General features: G+C 40.1%; 1 protein-coding gene across 1 annotated transcript in view; it reads left to right on the top strand.

Moving 5' to 3' along the window:
* The first annotated feature begins 6 nt into the window (after positions 1 to 6).
* UMAD1 (UBAP1-MVB12-associated (UMA) domain containing 1) overlaps positions 7 to 19,535 on the top strand; it is a 135,188-nt gene continuing 115,659 nt past the window's right edge. Inside the window, exons 1-2 of the mRNA XM_073333866.1 lie at positions 7 to 218; positions 9,303 to 9,408. Coding sequence (XP_073189967.1) covers positions 9,327 to 9,408 — 82 coding nt within the window. The 5' untranslated portion in view covers positions 7 to 218; positions 9,303 to 9,326. The remainder of the gene's footprint in view (positions 219 to 9,302; positions 9,409 to 19,535) is intronic.

Genomic DNA, 19,535 nt, shown 5'->3' with positions numbered 1-19,535 from the left:
GCCAATCGAACGGGACAAAATCCGGTCCCGACGCCCTGGTGACGTGAGCAAACGGCGCTTCTCACGGCGTACGAATCGGAGGGCGCTTGGGGCCTTTTTGTCGGGTGTGAGGGTCAGGTGGGGGCTGCTCGGAGAGTGAACCCGGAAGCGAAGGCGCCTGTGGTGGCGTCAGGCGGTGCCGTGGTTCGGTTCGGGAGCGCGTCTGAGGCGGGAACGCGGTGAGTGAGCGGAGTGGGGCGGGGTCGCCCCTGCCCCTGCCCCTGCCCCTGCCCCTGCCCCTGGAGTGCTGAGTGCGCAGAGGTGCTAGGGAGTGACTGGTCTCGTCTCCTCCTGCTCCATCCTGGCTAATAGCCATTGATGCATCTATCCTCCATGAATTCATCTAGTGGTTTTTTTTTTTAACCTTGTTATAGTCTTGACCTTCACAACACCCTCTGGCAAGGAGTTCCACATGTTGACTGAGTGTTGTGTTGAAAAAATACTTCCTTTAGTTTGTTTTAAACCTGCTGCCTATTGATTTCATTTGGTGGCCCCTAGTTCTTGTGTTCTGAGGAGGAGTAAATTACACTTCCTTATTTACTTTCTTCACACCTGTCATGATTTTATAGACCTTTATCATATCATATCCCCCCCCCTTAGTTGTTTCTTTTCCAAGCTGAAAATCCCAGTTTCTGTAATCTCTTTTCATATGGAAGCTGTTCCATACACCTAATCATTTTAGTTGCTCTTCTGTACCTTTTCTGACTCCAATATATCTTTTATGAGATGGGGTGACTAGAACTGCACGCAGTATTCAAGATGTGAAGATACCATGGATTTGTATAGAGGCAGTGTGATATTTTCTGTCTTATTATCTATCCCTTTCTTAATTATTCCCAGCATTCTCTTTGCTTTTTTGACTGGTGCTGCACATTGAATGGATGTTTTCACTTGAAATTATTTCAGTATAACTTAAGTCGCTCGGAGGTGTGAATAAGACCCCCTCCGAGCCATGTAAGTTATACCAACCTAAGCGCTGGTGTAGACAGTGCCATGTTGATGGGAGAGCTTCTCTCTCCAACCTAGCTCCTGCCACTTATGGGGGCTGGAGTTAAGGTCTTGTCTACACTACTGCGGTAAGTCAACCTAAGTTACGCTACTGCACCTTAGGTTGACTGACTGTGGTGTCTACACTGTGCTGCATTTCCCATCAACTTATCTTACTCCTCTCGTTTGGGCAGAATACTGGAGTTGACCGGAGAGTGCTCTGCGGTGATTTAGTGGGTCTTCACTAGACCCGCTAAATCAATCCCCGCTGCACAGATTGCTACAGTGTTGATCCCTGGTAAGTGTAGACATGCCTTAAATCAGCGGTTCTCAAACTGTGGGTTGGGACCAAGTTTTAATGTGGTTGCCAGGGCTGGCTTAGACTTGCTGGGGCCTGAGGGCTTCAGCCCTGGGTGGTGTGGCTCAGGTTAAAGGCCCTCTGCCTGGGGCTGAAGCCCTTGGGCTTCAGCTTTGAGCCTCCTGCCTGGGGTGGTGGGGTCAGGCTTTGGCCCCCACATCTAGGGTGGTGGGATTTGGGTGGGCTCAGGCTTCAGCCCCCCTCCTGGGGTCATGTAGTACATTTGTTATAAGGGGGTCATGGTGCAATGAAGTTTGAGAACCCCTGGACGTCGCTGCAGCTGCGTCGATGTAGCACTTCTAGTGTAGATGTAGCCTTTATATCCAGCCAGAAGGAAGCCTTTGAACCTAGGGTTCATATGGTGCTTACCAGACATTTGCGGTTTCTTTGCCAGAGCCCCCTGTTGGGTAGGGCTCTTACTGTTCTTCCTTCACAGCGGTGCAGTAAATTTGACCCCAGTGGTGTAATGTCACAAGGGGGTGAAAGTTCAGGCACCTAAACAAGTGTGGCCTGAGCGCCCAAGGCACCAAAGCTCCCACTGTTGAGAGCGCTTTCTGTCTGGAGTGTAGTGCCTCACCTGGATTTGGAAGTGTGAATTGATAAAGGCTGTTGGTGGATAAGACAGAAGGTGGAATTAGATCTTCAGAGACAAACTTTACTCCCTACTGATGGAGATAAGTTGGTTCATTCTTTGAAGATATTATTTTAAAGGATAAGGGCTAACCACTTTAAAAACATAAACTGCTTTTTTCTTTTACATTTTGAGGTTTTCTAATTTAAGAGGGGAAATCAATGGTCAGTATGGACCTGCAAAGGCCAGCTCTGTGAGCTGCTCCCCATACTGTACTCTAAAAGTGGCTTTCTGCAGTGCTTGGGTCTCTTTTACCCAAGGAGTGTGGCTGCTATTCTCAGGGTCTGTGGGTGCAATTGGCTTTTCCTGCTGTCTCACCCATTGGGGACACCCAGTGCCAGGTCTCTTTTCCCCTTCATTGCCCAGTGTGCAAAATTGGGCCTGCCCCTTCACCTTGACTGACTTTCCTCCCACTGTAGTCAACCTTCCACCATCACTGAAGTTGTCCTTGTAGTTGCTAAGGATCCTTGTTCCATGTTAATTCACGCAGGGCATCAGGTTGTAGGGGTATCAAAGTGGAGACTTAGCATCCCTCGTGGCTTGCCTCCTTTGTCGCCACAGCTTCCCTAGCCCCCAAAGCACTGCAGTCCAGTGGCCAGAATCTGTGCAGTCTCCCTTTGGTGCAGGGTGGCACGGCCAAGTGGTTAATGTCAGTACAGCAGTGCTACTGCATAGTTTGCCCCTCCGGGCATCAGGGCCCTAGGGAACTGGTGCTTTCACAACCAGTCTCAGTCACCCGGTACCTCGGTCCTGCTCCCTGGGTCACTTCCTACCTTTCTTTCCAAGGCTGGGAGTCTCGTAACCTCCACTGTCTCTCCTCCGTCGTTGTTGGCGGTCAGCTGGGGTGGTCTGTTGGAGCCTCAGCGCAGCTGGCTTCTGGGTCCTGGAGCTCTAGCAGTCTCCTTCTAAAAGCTTGCAACACACATCTGCTTTTGTTGGAGCTGGAGCATGTCCAGCAGGGGCGAGGGGATGTGGCTTCCTTGGCTGACAGAGCATGGTTAGGCACACCCCGTCACCGTATTCTTGTTGTTCTTAGTGTACTTGGACTTTCAGAAAGCCTTTGACAAGGACCTTCACCAAAGACTCTTATCCTATGACTACTTACTTTGGTTAAGAGGGAAGGTTCTTTCATGGATCAGTAACTGGTTAAAAGACAGGAAACAAAACATAGGAATAAGTGGTCAGTTTGCTGAATGGAGAGAAGTAAATAGCTGGGGTCTCCCAAAGATCTTTACTGGGGCCAGTGCTGTTCAACATATTCATAAATTATCTGAAAAAGAGGGGTAAACAGTGAGGTGGCAGAGGTTTCAGACAATACAGAATTACTGAAGATAGTTAATTCCAAAGCAGACCGCAAAGCGTTACTCACCAAACTGGGTGACTGGGCAACAAAATGGCCGATGAAATTCAGCGTTGATAAATGCAGAGTAATGCACACTGGAAAACATAATCCCAACTATACATACAAAATATGGGATCTAAATTAGCTATTACCGCTCAAGAAAGAGATCTTGGAATCATTGTTCTCTGAAAACATCTGCTCAGTGTGGACCGGCAATCAAAAAAGCTAATTGAATGTTAGGAGCCATTAAGAAGAGGGTAGATAACAACAAGGCAGTAAATACCATAATGCTACTATATAAATCCATAGTACACCCACATCTTGAATATTGCATGCAAAAGTTCTTGTTGTCTCATTTAAAAAAAAAAAGATATAGTGAATGGCAACAAAAATGATTAGGGGGTATGATCAGCTTCCATATGAGGAGAGATTTAAAAAGACTGGGACTGTTCAGCTTGGAAGAGATAATTATTGGGGGATTTGGTACCCTATATAAAATCATGAATGGTGTGGAGAAAGGGAATGAGGAAGTGTTAGTTACCCTTTCACATAACACAAGAATCAGGAGTCGCCCACTGAAATGAACAGGCAGGAGGTTTAAATCAAACTTCAGGAAGTACTTCTTCACACAAGGCATAGTCAACCTGTGCAACTTGTTGCTAGGGAATGTTGTGAAGACCAAAAGTATAACTGGGTTCAAGAAATATTTCAGTTCATAGAGGATGGCATGTCAATGGCTATTAGCCAAGATGGTCAGGGATTCAATAGATATGTAAAATATTAAATGGTTAAACAGTAAGCATTAGTCTTACCAGTTAATCCACCTCAACCACTAACCCCCCGCCCTGGGCAGGCCAGCCGGAGTGGCCCCAGCCACTTACCTATAAACCTATATATATATATATCTATATACTTGCCTATAGTTTACAATTCAAGGCGATATTTTACCATGCTGGCAGCAGTATTCCAGAAAGTGAATGATTATGCTTTATGTAAAATGTTTCATGATCTGTATTATGGTTACATCTAATAATTCAGAAATAACCGAAAACAATGATTTGGGCTGACAAAATGAGAGAGATGGAGGCCTTTAGTTGAATTCTGCTGCTCTGATCACCTGGTTAAAGACCATCTTCACCCAACATCTTAGATATTTATGTGCATGGCAGTCACCTGACAGTGTGACAGAGAATCAAATCGACTCTGTAATGATACAGTAACTCTGGAGATACAGTACAAGTGTACAAAGACTTTACTGAGTGCAGATTGAGGCATGCAGATTGAGGCTAGCAGCTGATCATCTGACCCACAAACACAAAAAACTAAAACTTAAAAAGATGTGGCATTTGACAGGTCCACTGCCTTTAGATTTGTCCAGAATCAACTACAATTATATAACTTCTGTTGAGAATGCGTTTGAGGCATTGGCACAGTGAAAGAAGAGAACAACCTCAACGAATTTTGGAATAAAATGAAAACTTATGCTTGAAACCACCAGAGTACATGTTCTGAAAAGTCAGTGTTGGACCACACACCATGGTTAACTGAAAAGATGTTTGACCTGGCAGGAAGACAGTGCAGAGGGAAAGAGAATGGTTTGAAGATGGAAGAACGTAGGAGAGGCTATAAGAAACTGATCAGACAGATTCAAAGGCAGACTGGATGAGATGAGTGAATATATAGGGGCAAAGTGGATGACCCTTGAGAACTGTAAAGAGAGTAATCATAAAAAAAGTTATGCTCACAGTGGTAAGAGTTTTTGCTAAAAGGTTTTCCCTGCAAGCAAACATAATAAAAGGTCTTGAGTCCTCACTGAGAATGATGTTGAACGGAGCTGGAGAAATTAACACTCTAATCAGTAAGCTTCAGAAAAGCCACTCATAATAGAGTACAACAGAAGAGAGTACAAAGCTGGAGTCATCAAACCTGTGAGAGTGGTGCTTGCTATTATGAAAATGAAGCTTGGAAAGCACCAGGGACGTGCACACAGTATTGTTAAGTGATTGAGGAACACCAATACTGATCTTGTGTGGAAAATTTGTAATTATGGATGACTAGAAATTGGTTAGAGGACTGGGTGGAGGGAATTTTTCTGCCATTTCCAACACAGGGAGATGTAAGAGTACAATAGTTGAGTGACTATCCCCATGATGCACATGAGCAAAGTTCTGCTCTTCTTAATCCAGGATCGCATTAAACGAAAGCAGAACTAAGGCACACATGACAGATCGTGAATATCTGTCATATCACCTAAAAATGTAGAGTACAGTCAGCCATTGATCCTTTGTTTCATTGACTAATCAAAAGCATTTGATACCATTCAACATGACTATCTTTGTAGGATTCTGGCTGGCAAGGATTCCAAGGCATTCTATTGAATTCACTGCAGTCTCTGCCAACAGACCAGAATGTGAATAGTAGGTGACAGTAAGTGGTTTTCCATTGCTGCACGATGTGTGAGACAAATTTTGGCCCAAGCCTCTTTAACCTATATGCAGAATTTATTCTGAGACAATCCTTGGGAAGTTTTGACACAGTGGAAGGAGCTGGGATTTCCATTGGTGAACATCACTTAACCAAGCTCAGATATGCTGACAACACAATACTCTTTGCTACAACCCCTGATGCAATGCAACAAATGTTGGGATCTGTAAAAACCAGTTAGTGAGGAATATGGACTATTCCCAACTGTGTACAACTGGACTGAAACAAAATAGTTGTCAATGTACATGCAACAAAAAGAGGACTCAAGTTGAAATCATGATTAATGGACCAGTTGTAGATGAATTTAGTTATCTGGAATCATATATAGCCAAACAAGGCAGCTGTTCCAAAGAAATTGGAAGAAGGGTAGGGTGGTTTGCTCAGCCATGGCCTCATTTGTGGAAAAACCTTGGCATCTTAAAGTACAAAGGTACAACTGGTGAAATACCTAATATTTTTTCCATAGAGATTTATGAATGTGTATGGTGGGAAGTTGATGTTACTGACAAGAAGAAAATTGAAGCATTTGAAATGTGGTGCTGATGAAGACTTGCATATCTCCTGATGGAAGAAAAGACAAATGCCTGTGTTAGAAATATTATTGGAGAGAAGCAGACCATTTATGTTGGAAATCAACTGATGCAAACTTATTTACTCTGGTCACATTAGGCATAGACATGGAAATAGCCTTGAGAAAATTATGTAAAGAAATGATGGAGGGTCTTCATAATGCAGGATAATCAGTGAGGAGATGGATGATGTGTGGCAGATCACTAGGAAGATCAGCTGTTGAATGTTCAAAGTTAACAATGGATTGTGAAAGCTTTAGAAAATTCTGCTATATCACCAATATTCAAACATGAATACATATATTTGGTTAATAATTCAATAACAGCAGAATTAGGCAGTTCATATATGGTGAATAACTAGCACTTGTTCAATAAATCATCTAGGAAACTAGCCAGAGCATACAGACTTTGCTAATGCTACTGAAAAATGTTGCAGAAGTTGGAAAGAACACCTAAAAATAATTAACTCAGTATTTCCTTCAAACACTTGTTTTGTTAGTCCCCCCCAACTAAACTTTCACTTGTTCCACCACTGTATGTTCTTTTCCAAAGATGTTCTCAAATTTAACTTTATCTAAAGAAATAGAATGAAAACCTATATACATGGGATTAGAGGAAAAAGAACCTAATCAATCCAACTTCTTTACAGACTGTTTGTTTTATTGTAAGTTTGAAAAATGGCGATACTGTATTCAATGGAAAGTAGAGCAATTTAGGCAGAAAGGAAAAGCAAAGTAGATAATGCAACACCTTTTCAGTGGACCACAAAATAACTTGAACATGTACATAAAAGCTTTTGGGGTCCCAAATATGTCTTGCATGTCAAGGGACTATGCTTTAATAGTTTTGCACACAACTTCTTACAATAAATGGAGAATTGAAGCCACATGTTAATAAACTCTTAATTTTGTTTTTTTCCATAAAATTAAGAAAATATACTAAAGGGGAAATCTGTTTAGATTTACTATTGTAACTGTTGAAGACATACTAGATGGTGATTCACAGCCATTGAACTTAATTGCCCAGCTATATTGGAAGAAGCTCAGGAGACACCTGGATGTGGTTTAATTACGCTGCAATTTTTATTAGCTGTTTGCATAAAGTGTGGTGCAGTCATTTTGCAAAGGCTGGTGGAACTTGCAGTCTCTTGCTTTCCATTACACAGTGTCCTTCTATAATAAATGCACCAAAATTGCTGCTTATCATGGGTGGTGGGGGAGTTCATAGTTTTATTGGAATCCCACCTTCCAGGAGGGGAAAAAAACACATTTTTATTGGATTCCTACTTCTGAACATGGAATAAATTATACATATAACTTGATTTCAACGGTTCTGTGCTGTAAGTGTATGCTGTTTATTAGTCATGTAGACAGCATTTGAATTGATACTGTATATATCTTTTTTTGTTTTGTTAGCTGGTAGCTTGATTAAAAATGAAATCAAGAAAGACAGATTGCATCTACGCTTCTTTTCACAAAAGATGCGAGAGAACATTTTAAATATTTTGACGGCAGAAAAGGTCACTTTTTTTTCTTCTTCTTTTATCAAAGAAATCTCCTAAACCAGGCTGTTCCTCAGAATAAAGTAAATTGGAATGATAAGGAGAGAGAGCTTGTGGACATTGTTCAAATGAATGTCATCCTGAGATGTCTTCTAGTTTGGGTTGAAAACTTTGGAAAAGTGAGGGTTTTTTTTTCCCCTCATGAACCTTTTGTTCTGTGTCATGAAATCATTTTTGATAGTGTTTTCATAGCACATTAAGCTTTAGGCAATGTATTAGTTAGATAAAAGTTGATGAGATGACCAAAGGGTACATTATAATGAATAGATGTGAAGAGCTGTCCAGGATTCAGTTCTGTATATGAATATAGTGGCTATTCAAAATTGCTGAGATTGTACTGGTTGGAAATTGCAAAGCTTGGATGGTAATTTGGGTATCACCTGTTGCTGTGCAAATCATTTATTCCACTACTAGCATGTCTAACTGGCTTGTTTTAAATGGGACAAACTGGCCAAGAATGGTTAGTCTATATGTTTTCTTTTGGTGAGACAATAACCATGCTAGGCTTGCCTGCTTAGTTTCTTAGCAAAATGTACACTAGCCTAACTAAGAATTACCAGTCATCTGCTATTCACCATATTTGAAAATTATATTTAGAAGCTGCTGGAAAAGGTACACCAGTACTTTACTGTTCTCTAGGAATATAAGCTCTGAAAAACTGAAACTTTGTATTGTGAATACCTAGTGTATGTTTTCAAAAATTCATAACTTGGGGCCCAGTTGTGCAAACACGTGTAACGTTCATGACGGTAATTCAGTTGACTTCAATAGAGATATCTGTGCGAATGAAGTAATATGTGTAAGTTTCTATGGGATTGGGCCATTGGTTAACTTGCAGCAAAATTTGTTCCAACTTGGTGACAAGTATACTTAGTGAGGATTAAATACCTGCTGTATTTCAAATTTCAAAGTTCAGCTAGTTTTGGATTAACTCTGTCTGGGTCTGGTGAGTTAGGGAGGGCATAGCAATTTTTCATTGGCAAAATGGGCGTGAGAGAATGTGAAAACGTGCACCAAAAACAGCCAAAGGGATTTCCTTCAACTTTATGAAGGAAAAGTAGAACATGGAGAACCAAACATGGAAACTTGCAGAAAAATTGTCTGTTTGGACTGAGAATTATTAGTGAGGGAAGGTGAATAATTTTGTACCTCTATCTGTAGTGTTGACTTTCTCAACAAAGTATTTCAATCCATTTGACACAAGGAAATCTGATTTTTTAAATCTAGAGATACATTTTCAGAATTAATATATATAATGTACTATCTTTTTGGTAATTTTTCTAAGCTAAATTGTATTGCTTCATACTTATTTAACAATGTTTTCCTGTTAGAGAGAGGCTTGGAGAAAAGAAGATATGTTCAACTTTTTCCGAAAAAGCCAGGACTCTAAGAAAGTGCCATTACCAGAAATAGAAGCAGATGGATTTGTTCTTGTGGGTAAGTGATACTATAAAATAGTATTACATTAAAGTGTTTTAACAATATTACTTCTGTCAATTTGGTAAGTTTTAATTTTTACATGAGAACAGAATGAGGAACAGAAATTGGTCCATGATGGATATGAAATAAGTCAAAACACTGAACATGTGCACACAATTCTGTTTCTTTAAACAAGCTTGTAGTTGTTGCTTTCATTTCATGTATCGTGATAAAGAGAAACATGGGTACTTTAAGCTAAATACTAAAGCTCTTAGCTGGTTGTCCGATGAAAGAGGAAAAATAAGAACACTCTGTTGCTGAAAAACATGAATAACTTCAACACCTTCTTTGCCGATCAAAAGGGAGAACTACTCTTCTTAAGCACTTATTTGTTATAAACTCAGTTGCTACCAAAGTTTTCCAGATATTAACTCGGAAATGCCTGTATGTTACATATGTTATTTACAGTCACATATGAAATGTAGGTCTTCTCTCTCAGAATCTGGCACTTGAGTACTTCGGTGAAAATTTAAGCAGTTAGTAATGATTTAGTTTCCTAAAATGTCAGTTGTTATAAATGAGACTTTTCCAGAAATAAAATGGAATTCTGCTCATTTTAATCTATGAATTTGTCAAACTTTTTTTTTTTAATCAAGTCTTTCATGGTCGTGTAAGAGGGATGAAATGTGAAGAAAATCAAGCTTTTTATTACCCTTGTATTGCAAATGATTTTTTATTTCTTATTGCAAGTAATTCCATCCTCGTGTAAATCTGTCATTATAAATATTCTGATGCCCTCATTATCCTGATTTACTGATTTGTTCTTGCCAGAGGTCTTCCACCTCTCTATTTGAGGCTGACTTTTTTCCTACTAATTCTCAGTATTTGTTACTGTGGATGTATTTAAGAGTTTCTTCCATTTGTGCTGATGCTAACCTTTTCAGAGAGGTTCACTGTGGAGGTAATGGGTCTTATCACTGGAACAATTAGGAAATTTCATAACAGAAGAAATATTTTAACAGAAGTGTTAAGTAGTAGCTTCCAGAACAACTGTTTTCCTGCATACCAATAGGTGCCCCAACTACTTACAAGTTATTAGGGCAGGTCTGATTTCAAGGATTTAATTTTTACTTTTGTAATGTTCTGTTTAACAGTTGCCTCTCAGTAAGCTTACTTGATCTGCTACAGCCCTGTATCTACGAACTCCAGTTTTGGTAGCTAAATCTATTAACTCTGGCACCTGCATTTAAAAAAAAAAAAAAATCTCTTCAAAAGCTTGTGAAAAGCACTTCAGAAGTAATGACTATATCATTTGAGGCAGTCCCAGAGCCAATGCTGGAATGCCAGGCTTGAAGAGTTGTAGGCAGAAGTGTCTTGCGTATCACACAAATCCTGGTGGTGACTGTAATTTTTGTTTTGTTTTAAACTAACACAGTTGTTAACCTTGCAAATTAGTTCAAAATAGTTTGCCATATAATTATTCCTTTCCCTTGTAAAGGAATGTCCAGTAGTGCTGACAGTGGAAGGTATCATTCCCTTATAGACAGAAGCAGTTACAAAACTCTCAAATTCAGGGGAATGTGTCTCAGGAAGGACTGCCTTCTTTAGGAAGTCGTTAGCAGTGCTGTCTCCATTTATCCCAGAGCAGCAGCAGTTTAAAAAACTTTAGCTACCTCTGTGGTTTTAATTTGGTGGGGTTTTTTTCTTAATTTTTTTTTCTTCCAGATTTGATAGTAAAGTACTTCAGAGTTTACAGAACCTTAACACCTGGTGTCTTTATTATTATTATTATTATTGTTTATCAGTGCAGTCTGGATTTTAATGAAGGTATACAAGTGTAAATAACTCAAGAAATGGAGTCTCTTTCCAACTCCTTACACAATGGAGGAAGGATAGTTCTTTCAGTACTGGGGAAAAAGGAGGAAGGGCCCCAGGGCAAATGTGATACTGTGGTCAGGAGGGTTTCTGTCGCCATAAGTCTTCAGCTAAATTCTGTAGATGGTGAAAATTCAGTCATCCTCATACAGTACTTCTGAATGGGGCTTTATAGGAAAGGGTGATCCCAGTACACAAATTTATAGAGGAAATTATTAATTCTTCTTTGTGCTAAGGTTCACAGATCTGTTGCAACAGATACTTAGTCTGTTTGCGAGTTGGAGACAGAAACAGACTTGTCAGTTGCTGGCTGCAAGGGAATGCCCCACCTTCTGAAGTTCCCCTCCAGTCTTCTCTGCTTCCATAGTGGCGAGTGGCTCACCCAGTCTTCTCGGTTGCATAGCTTTTCTGAGGGAAATTCCAAACTTGATTTCAAATTTTTAGACTAACGCTTTGGCTCTGTCTCTGTCTCTAATTCTGTTCTGAGTCTCAGAGCTGAGTTTGGCTCTCATCTGCAGGGCTTTTGCTGAGGTTCAATTGCCCTGATAAGGGATTTTTACAGAAGATGAAGAATGCCCCAGAAGAAATAGGTGAGTGCAGGTTTCTAGTCGGTGCTACAAAGGAATGAGTGCCAACATAGCATAAGCTTTCATCATGCTGATTGGGTTCAGGGAAAACCAGTTATTGGGAATCACCAAATAAACCCCACCCCCTTCCCTTATTCCTGTTCCTATTCCTCCTCCTCTCCTCTCCTGTCCTCTCCTCTCACCATGCTTTCCTAAAGGCCAAACAAAGTTAAAAAAAATTGTGGGTGAATGTATACACATGGATATAATTAGACTTCTTGTTGGGTAGTAATTGAGAGTTTCCATCTCTCAGTTTTGCCCATTAGATTACCTCTCTAGAGGTAAGCACCTTCCACAGGTAGTTGTGGATGTGAGATTTGTTAGCTAGCAAGTTAAAGAAGTCCTCAACACTCCTTCCCGTGAGGCCCATTGCTGTATGCATCACAAAAACACAATTGGCTTGTGGCTATCTCTGGAGAAAGAGAGTGAGAAGTCTATTCTGACCATGTGTCTGTGGAATTTAAAAAAAAAAAAAAAAGTATATTGCTGCATGTTGTCTTGTGCTAAGAACACCACCCTTGCATATATACTTCTATATTGTGGTGATCTCTCACAATAAAATTAAATGAACACTGAAGGCTCACAGTAAAGAGTGGTAAGTGATAAAATAAGTGTTTGGAAGCTGTTTTATACCAGTAGTTCTATTCTCCCTGTTTCATACCACAAGAACAAGGGAATATTCGATTAAACAGAATGGTGGCAAATTCAAAACTAATAAAGGACATTCTTTTTCATATAATGCATAATCAGGAACGTGGAATTCATTTCTGCAGCATGGTAAGGCCAAGAATTTACCAAGATCCAAAGAGGGATTAGATATGTATTGAATAACAAGAATATCCAGAGTTATAATAGTGAATATTTCCAAATCTTGGAAGAGAGAACTTCCTGTTTTTCGGCTTTAAGCCAATCTCTGTTAGGGATGAGATCTTTGTTTGGGACAAAGGGTGTAACACATTATCCCACATCTGCCAACTGTGGTTGTATCTTGTGCAGGATACTGGGCTGGGTGGACCATGAGTAAGGCTAGGATTTTTGTCAAGGTAAAGTCACGGATAGGTCATGGGCAATAAACAAAAATATACAGACCCTGTACCTATCGGTGATTTTGCTAAAAGTAACTGGGGGTAGGGCTAAATAGGCGGCAGGAATGGAGTCCCATGGGCTTGGGGGGAACTGACAAGCCAAGACCCCCGCCATGGCTGTGGACACAGCCCCAGCTCCAGCAGTGGGTGTGGCCACGGGGGGCGCAGCCACAGGGGGGCGCACAGCCCCGTGCTCCGGGGCTGTCCGCAGCTGCAGGACGGGGGTGTGCAGCCCAGCTGCAGCCTGCTAAGCCCTGGCTGCTGCCAAGAGGGGGCGCACAGCCCTGGCTGCAGCCTCCAGCGGAAGCTGCGGGGCTGGGGCACAGCAGGGAGAGCAGCCACAGGGCACACGGCCCCCGCTCTAGAGCTGGCCACAGCTGCGGGACAGGGGTGCACAGCCTGGCTGCAGTCTCTCCCCACCCCCTGAAAACCACAGGGCAGGGGCTGCAGAATCCTGATTCCAGCCATCCAGCCCCAGTTGCAGCAGCGTGGGGGCACACAATCCTGCCGCCAGCCCCCACTTCAGCTGTTGACAGCTGAAGTGGAAGAGGTTCACTGAGGTTTGGTAAAGTCACGAAATCCATGACTGCCGTGATCTCTGTAACTAAATCATAGCCTTAACCGTGAATCTGATTCACTATGGTAATTCCTATGTTAAAGGTCAAATGTAGTTCACTTTAGTCATTGATATTCTAGCATACAGCAACTGGTTTGTCTAGAATGGTGTACAGCAGATTGCAATTCTCAAAAAAACTAAATATTCAGTTTTGTTGCAGAAAACATTTTTTTTTAAGAGAAGATCACAGTTTGGGGGCATTTTCATGACTTCCATGCCGTCTCTGAAATCAAGATTTATACAAAGCTAGACGTGTAATATATGCCTTGCAACATTAAAGACCCAAAACAATGAAGGCAATTGGAAAGTGATGGAAGTAGATTTTGTTTAAAAAGTTTTGTAAACTATTCTGTAGTGTTTGGTTGAAACCACCAATATGTAATGGGTCGCTATTTCCCAGATATTGTGTTTGTTTTGATCAGAATTTGCCGATGAGAAGAAAATACATGAGTTTTAAATACCCTTTTGTTTAAACAAATGTATTCTGAAAAGTAAAAGTCCAAAAAAAATTACTTCTATTCTAGTAATAGTTCTAGTACAACAGCATAACTGATCATTTCACAATATTTGCACAATTGGATTTATTAGTGCAACTTTGTTTTTACTTGGAAGATCAATGGTGTGGTGAGATGAGTGTTAGCTCTTGATGCTGTTGCTTGTCTTCTGGGACTTGCTAAAATATGTGCAGAAGAACCATGTCAATATTGACAATATTTTCTCCCTTGAAGGAGCTCTGAATGGTGCTAATAAGCAAGCGTTAGCGGTACTGGTTTATTGTATTTTAAGAAAAAATATATTAAACACACTAGGCAGGATGACAGTTGGGCATGTGCTTCTCTCATCCAAAGTCCCTTGTGACTTTCCCCATAAAGAAGCTGCAACATCCATTGTGTGTTTCTTGTTTCTACCACTGCCCTCCCCAAAAAAGCAAACGGCTACTTTTATCTCCATAAAATTCTTTTATAATAAGATGAGTGATGTAGTCTACAAAATAAAAAGCACTACCTGAATAGTACACCATTAAGTGAAAGCCTGTGCCCGTGCAAAGTCTGGTCAAAATTTTTGACAATAGAAGTTTTTTAATCTCTTGATGGGTAATTCACGATACTAAGCTACTAGTCCTGTTAGGTGTCTAATACTACAGTCCAAGTTTACTGAGCAAGGAGGAGGGAACAGGCCCAGGAAAATAACAATGGTTTCCTCTGTATTTCTAGTCACATAAGTAGGTAATGGCTACCTCTTCATTCAGTAATGAAGTCAAAGTAATCCTCTTGGGTACTTGTTTCACACAAAAACAAACTGCAGTTTGCACTTGTATCACTAGGTGGTGGTTTTTCCTTGCATTCTGCTGCTGCTGTAAAAAATCAGTGGAGTACAGTACAGTAATTATAGTATACCATTTTTATTAGACTTTAGGTTTTAATCATAATTTCAAACATTTTGTAACATTAAATTTATCACTGCAGTGGCACTTTAATAGTAAAAAATGAAATCTGAAAAGTTGATAGTTATTATCTAGATGTTGGCTTGTAATTCCTTTCAAGAGAGATCTGTTGAGGGTCATGAGACCTACATAACACAAAGGAATGAATTTGCATATTTTTATAGCAGAAAATAACAGAATGCAACAATATAAATAATTGGGAGCACAAGCTTCATGCTATATTAATACTGTTGAAAAGCATGTGTTGATTGTACTCTTAAAGCCAGTTGTTTTTTTGGTTGAGTGAACTTGGTCAGCATCTCTTATGTAGATTAAAGGAATTAGGTTACAGAACAACAGAAATTCATTATGTTTTGCAGTATAAGCAGGTATATTTCTTAAAAGCAGTATATAAGTACTGTTTTTTCTTTCTAGATTTGATACAGCACGGGAAATGGAGATCTACATTTCAGTGTAACATGGATGTGTTTGACTTTTTTAATGTCTGTGTTCAGAACATACCACTTCATTGGCTGTGGACTGCACACTAGGAAAATTTCTTGTATATCTTTAGGGTGGCATTTAAAAGAAGGAAAAAAAAAAATCCTCCGCAGTCAAAATTCAAACCCTAAAAGCTTTTTAGCTCATTAATATACATGACTAAGTAATATTTTTCTAGTCCCCCTGCCTCTTACTTTCTAGGGTTTGATCTGTCAGGTCATATTGCAACATACCTTGTAGCACGTATGCTTCATAATTGTTTTTTTTAGCTTTAAAATGTTAATGTGCATAATCAAGTTCATTTGACATGTCTGTAGTAGCTCCTATTGATTTTAACATAATATAAACAATACATTGTAAAGAACAGCTGTTGTTTATAGTGCTGGGTGGACTAGATGTAGCCGTTAGCCCTTAATCCTAATTGTTTAAAAAAAAGATACCAGAATATTAACTGTAACAACCAGGACTCCTATTTTTAACTGCTTGTGATTTTAATTTCAGAAGAATGTCATGTAACATGTTGGAACCCAAGAGAATAAGTTGTTTTAGGACTTTCAGGCAAACGTGTGCACTTTCCTTTCACTGTCCCTTTTGAAAAGTCTCCTTGGTCCGTCCAGTGTAATAAACATTTTAACATGTTGTTCAAAATATTTGTTAAGCATTGTAGATGCTACAAACATTTTCCAGAATTGAGTTATTACAGAATGCATCTTTATGGATGTTTCAATATAGAAATTCTCCAACATGAAAACTCTAAACATTGCTTAGTTGACATGCCCATACTTGAGCATGGGAGTATTTGACATTGCTCTACTAAATCTTGTAAATAAGGAGTGATGAAAGTAAAACACGTTGGAAAAACTGTTTTGATAACTATTCAAAAATAAATGATAAAGAATTCCTTGGTCATAATGACAAGTATAACAATCAATGTTGCAGAGTACACTTTGTGTTTTTATTTCTTAGTTCTGATTGGGTTTTTTTCACTTCTGCTTATAGTGTTCAAATGGTCTCTCAGCAGCTATATTTTGCTAGCCTTGCTCACGTTCAATAGTATCTTACTCCCCAAGTAATATCATGTAGCTCATATGTAGCACTTATCAGTGCATCTCAAAGCATTATAGAAAGGATGTAAGAAGTAGTCCTGTTTATTTACAGTGAAAATGAGACTAGCAGAATTTAGACTAATGAAAGTGTAATGTTTTTATATGTTTTTTTTTTTTGTTTATATTTTCGGGGTGGGGCATGGGTAGAGAAGGGATAAATATGGTCTGTAATATTTTTTTCCATTAAATGTATGGTCCACTGAATCTCAGTGGCACTATGTAGACTTGTTTTGATTATAGAATAAGTGTATTTTGGCCTAAAATACCATGAGCCCACTTGTCCTGTATAAAATGAATCTTTCATTTAATTATTCATACTCTAAAAACATGGTGTATATTCTTGAAGAAAATGACCATGAAGGTGTAAGTAACATTCTGTGATTCACTAATGCTAAACTTATTAGCATTCAGCTCAGCTATTGTATAGCATTATGTCAGAGTATCATTCATAACATTTAGGATAAGTGTACATTTAATGGTGGCGTGTAGAGTGCAGACACTAAGCCCAGCTAGCGTGCATATAAATAACAATGTAGATGGTGAGACACTGCTTGGGCAGGTTGAGTAGAGTGCCCTCCACACCTATATGGGAGCTCCCACTGTTATTTTTAGTCTCTGGCTGCCTGCTCACTACTGGAGCCTTTCCCCACCACGGGAAGGACTATGGTGAAAGACTATGGCAGTTGGGAAAGTCTCTAGCTGAGAGGAGGCAGTGGAGACAGGTTCTGGCCAGGAGGAGCTGCCAGAGGCTTTCTTCATTGCCTCCTGCCAGAGCCTTGATTGCCCCATGTAGCTTGTCATAAATATAAAGGGAGGGGTAATCCCCTTTCTGTATACAGTGCTATAAAATCACTCCTGGCCAGAGGCAACATCCTGTTACCTTTAAAGGGTTAAGAAGCTCGGCTAACCTGGCTGGCACCTGACCCAAAGGACCAATAAGGAGACAGATACTTTCAAATCTTGGGGAGGGGAAGGGTTGTGGTTTGTGCTCTTTGTTTAGGCAGTAGTTCTCTCTTGGAACTGAGAGAGGCCAGACAGAAATCCATCTTCTCCAACCCATCCTAATCTAAGTCTCCAATATTGCAACCAGTATAGGTAAGCCAGGCAAGGTGGATTAGTTTATCTTTTGTTTTATGTGAATTTTCCCTCTGTTAAGAGGGAGGTTTATTCCTGTTTTCTGTAACTTTAAGGTTTTGCCCAGAGGGGGATTGTGTTTTGAATCTGAATAACCTGTAAAGTATTTTCCATCCTGATTTTATAGAGAGGATTCTTTTACCTTTTCTTTAATTAAAATTCTTCTTTTAAGAACCTGATTGATTTTTCATTGTTCTTAAGATCCAAGGGTTTGGGTCTGTGTTCACCTGTACAGATTGGTAAGGATTATTATCAAGCCTTCCCCAGGAGAGGGGGTGTAGGGCTTGGGGGGATATTTGGGGGGAAGACATCTCCAAGTGGTCTCTTTCCCTGTTCTTTGCCTTGTCCTTGAACAGTATGCTGCCACCATCAAGCGTTTTAAACAAAGTTTGTACCTTGGGGAAGTTTTTAACCTAAGCTGGTAAGAATAAGCTTAGGGGGTCATTCATGCGGGTCCCCACATCTGTACCCTAGAGTTCAGAGTGGGGGAAGGAACCCTGACATAGCTATATACCTAAAAGAAGCCTGTGTTTTTTTTGTTTTTGTTTTTTTTTTGGGGGGGGGGGGGGCGACATGCTGAGCAACCACCTTCTAACAATCAGGCTCATTTCAGGAGTCCGGGCACCCAAAATCCCTAATGCCTTTTATATAAAATATTGGCCTTACTTTTTTCTAATCTGTAAAATGTGTTATTTTGAACAGCCAGCCTTGTTTGCAGTCATTATTTTCCTTGTATACCAGCCGAAATCTTTCCATCTAAGCTTGAAGAAAAAGCACCAACAGGGAAGATGTGCTATCCAGTCAGTCATTCTCTTCGGTGATATTTGTTCCATTGCTACTATAGTACATTCCTAGTGGTTGTCAAAGATGTGACCTTTCTGGTCTCCCCTTGCACACTTTAGTATTGTTTCAGTTTAACTGATATTATTTCTACCTTCTTGGGCTCCTAACAACAGCACTCCAAAATACTGAAGTCAGTTCTAAAATCAGTCTCTTATTCAACCCCTTTCTTCCAACAGAGGATAAATATTCACTCGTTCTGGGAAATGTATTGACCTAGTCTGGCTAAGGGAGATGTATACTGTATCCTTTATCTACCATTTTGTGAAATGACCACCATGTCGCACTTTATGGTTTTATGTGTCTTTTAGCAAGTAAGCTTGCCAGCTATTACTAAAGATTTTGTCTTCTGGAAAAGGAATGGCAGGGAAAGGAAAATTGAATGAATACACCAACTTTGTATGAAAGCAGTGGTTGATACAAAGACTACACACTTCCCCAAGCATACCAAAACAAAAAATTTGAAAGTTTAGCCGCCTATCAATAGGTACCTTCTTATACTCCATCTTCAGGAGTATCACCTGGTACCATACAACACTCATTATAAACTTAACTCTGCCCGTTTTGTGTTCTAAACGCACCCCTTTCTAGAGTGTCCCTTTCACTCGCCGAATTTAGTAGTTGAAGGATGTATGGTATAATTGTTGTTTGTGTAGGGGGAGCAAGATTGTATGTAGAAGATGGTTAAAAGGGGTGATGTAAGGCTGGCATCCCTCAGTTAAGGTTGTAGTTTGTGGTTTGCCTTAGTTGTAATAGAAAGGTGTACTTGTGGGTGGAAGAATAGAGGCTAAGTACTAGCAAAAGGCATAACTTTCATTTTCTTGCTTTTGTGGGGCAGTGTCAGATGTGTACATGCTTGTGGGTAGGGGTGGAGGTAACCCTATTATCAGAAACCTTGTGTATTCATTTTCCTTAAGGATTTTAGTTCTTAATTGGGGA

The sequence above is a fragment of the Lepidochelys kempii genome, chromosome 2 (genome assembly GCF_965140265.1).
Source record: "Lepidochelys kempii isolate rLepKem1 chromosome 2, rLepKem1.hap2, whole genome shotgun sequence".
NCBI classification, from domain to species: Eukaryota; Metazoa; Chordata; order Testudines; family Cheloniidae; genus Lepidochelys; species Lepidochelys kempii.
The sequence above is the reverse complement of the archived record's forward strand: the minus strand, read 5'-3'. Positions and strand labels throughout refer to the sequence as shown.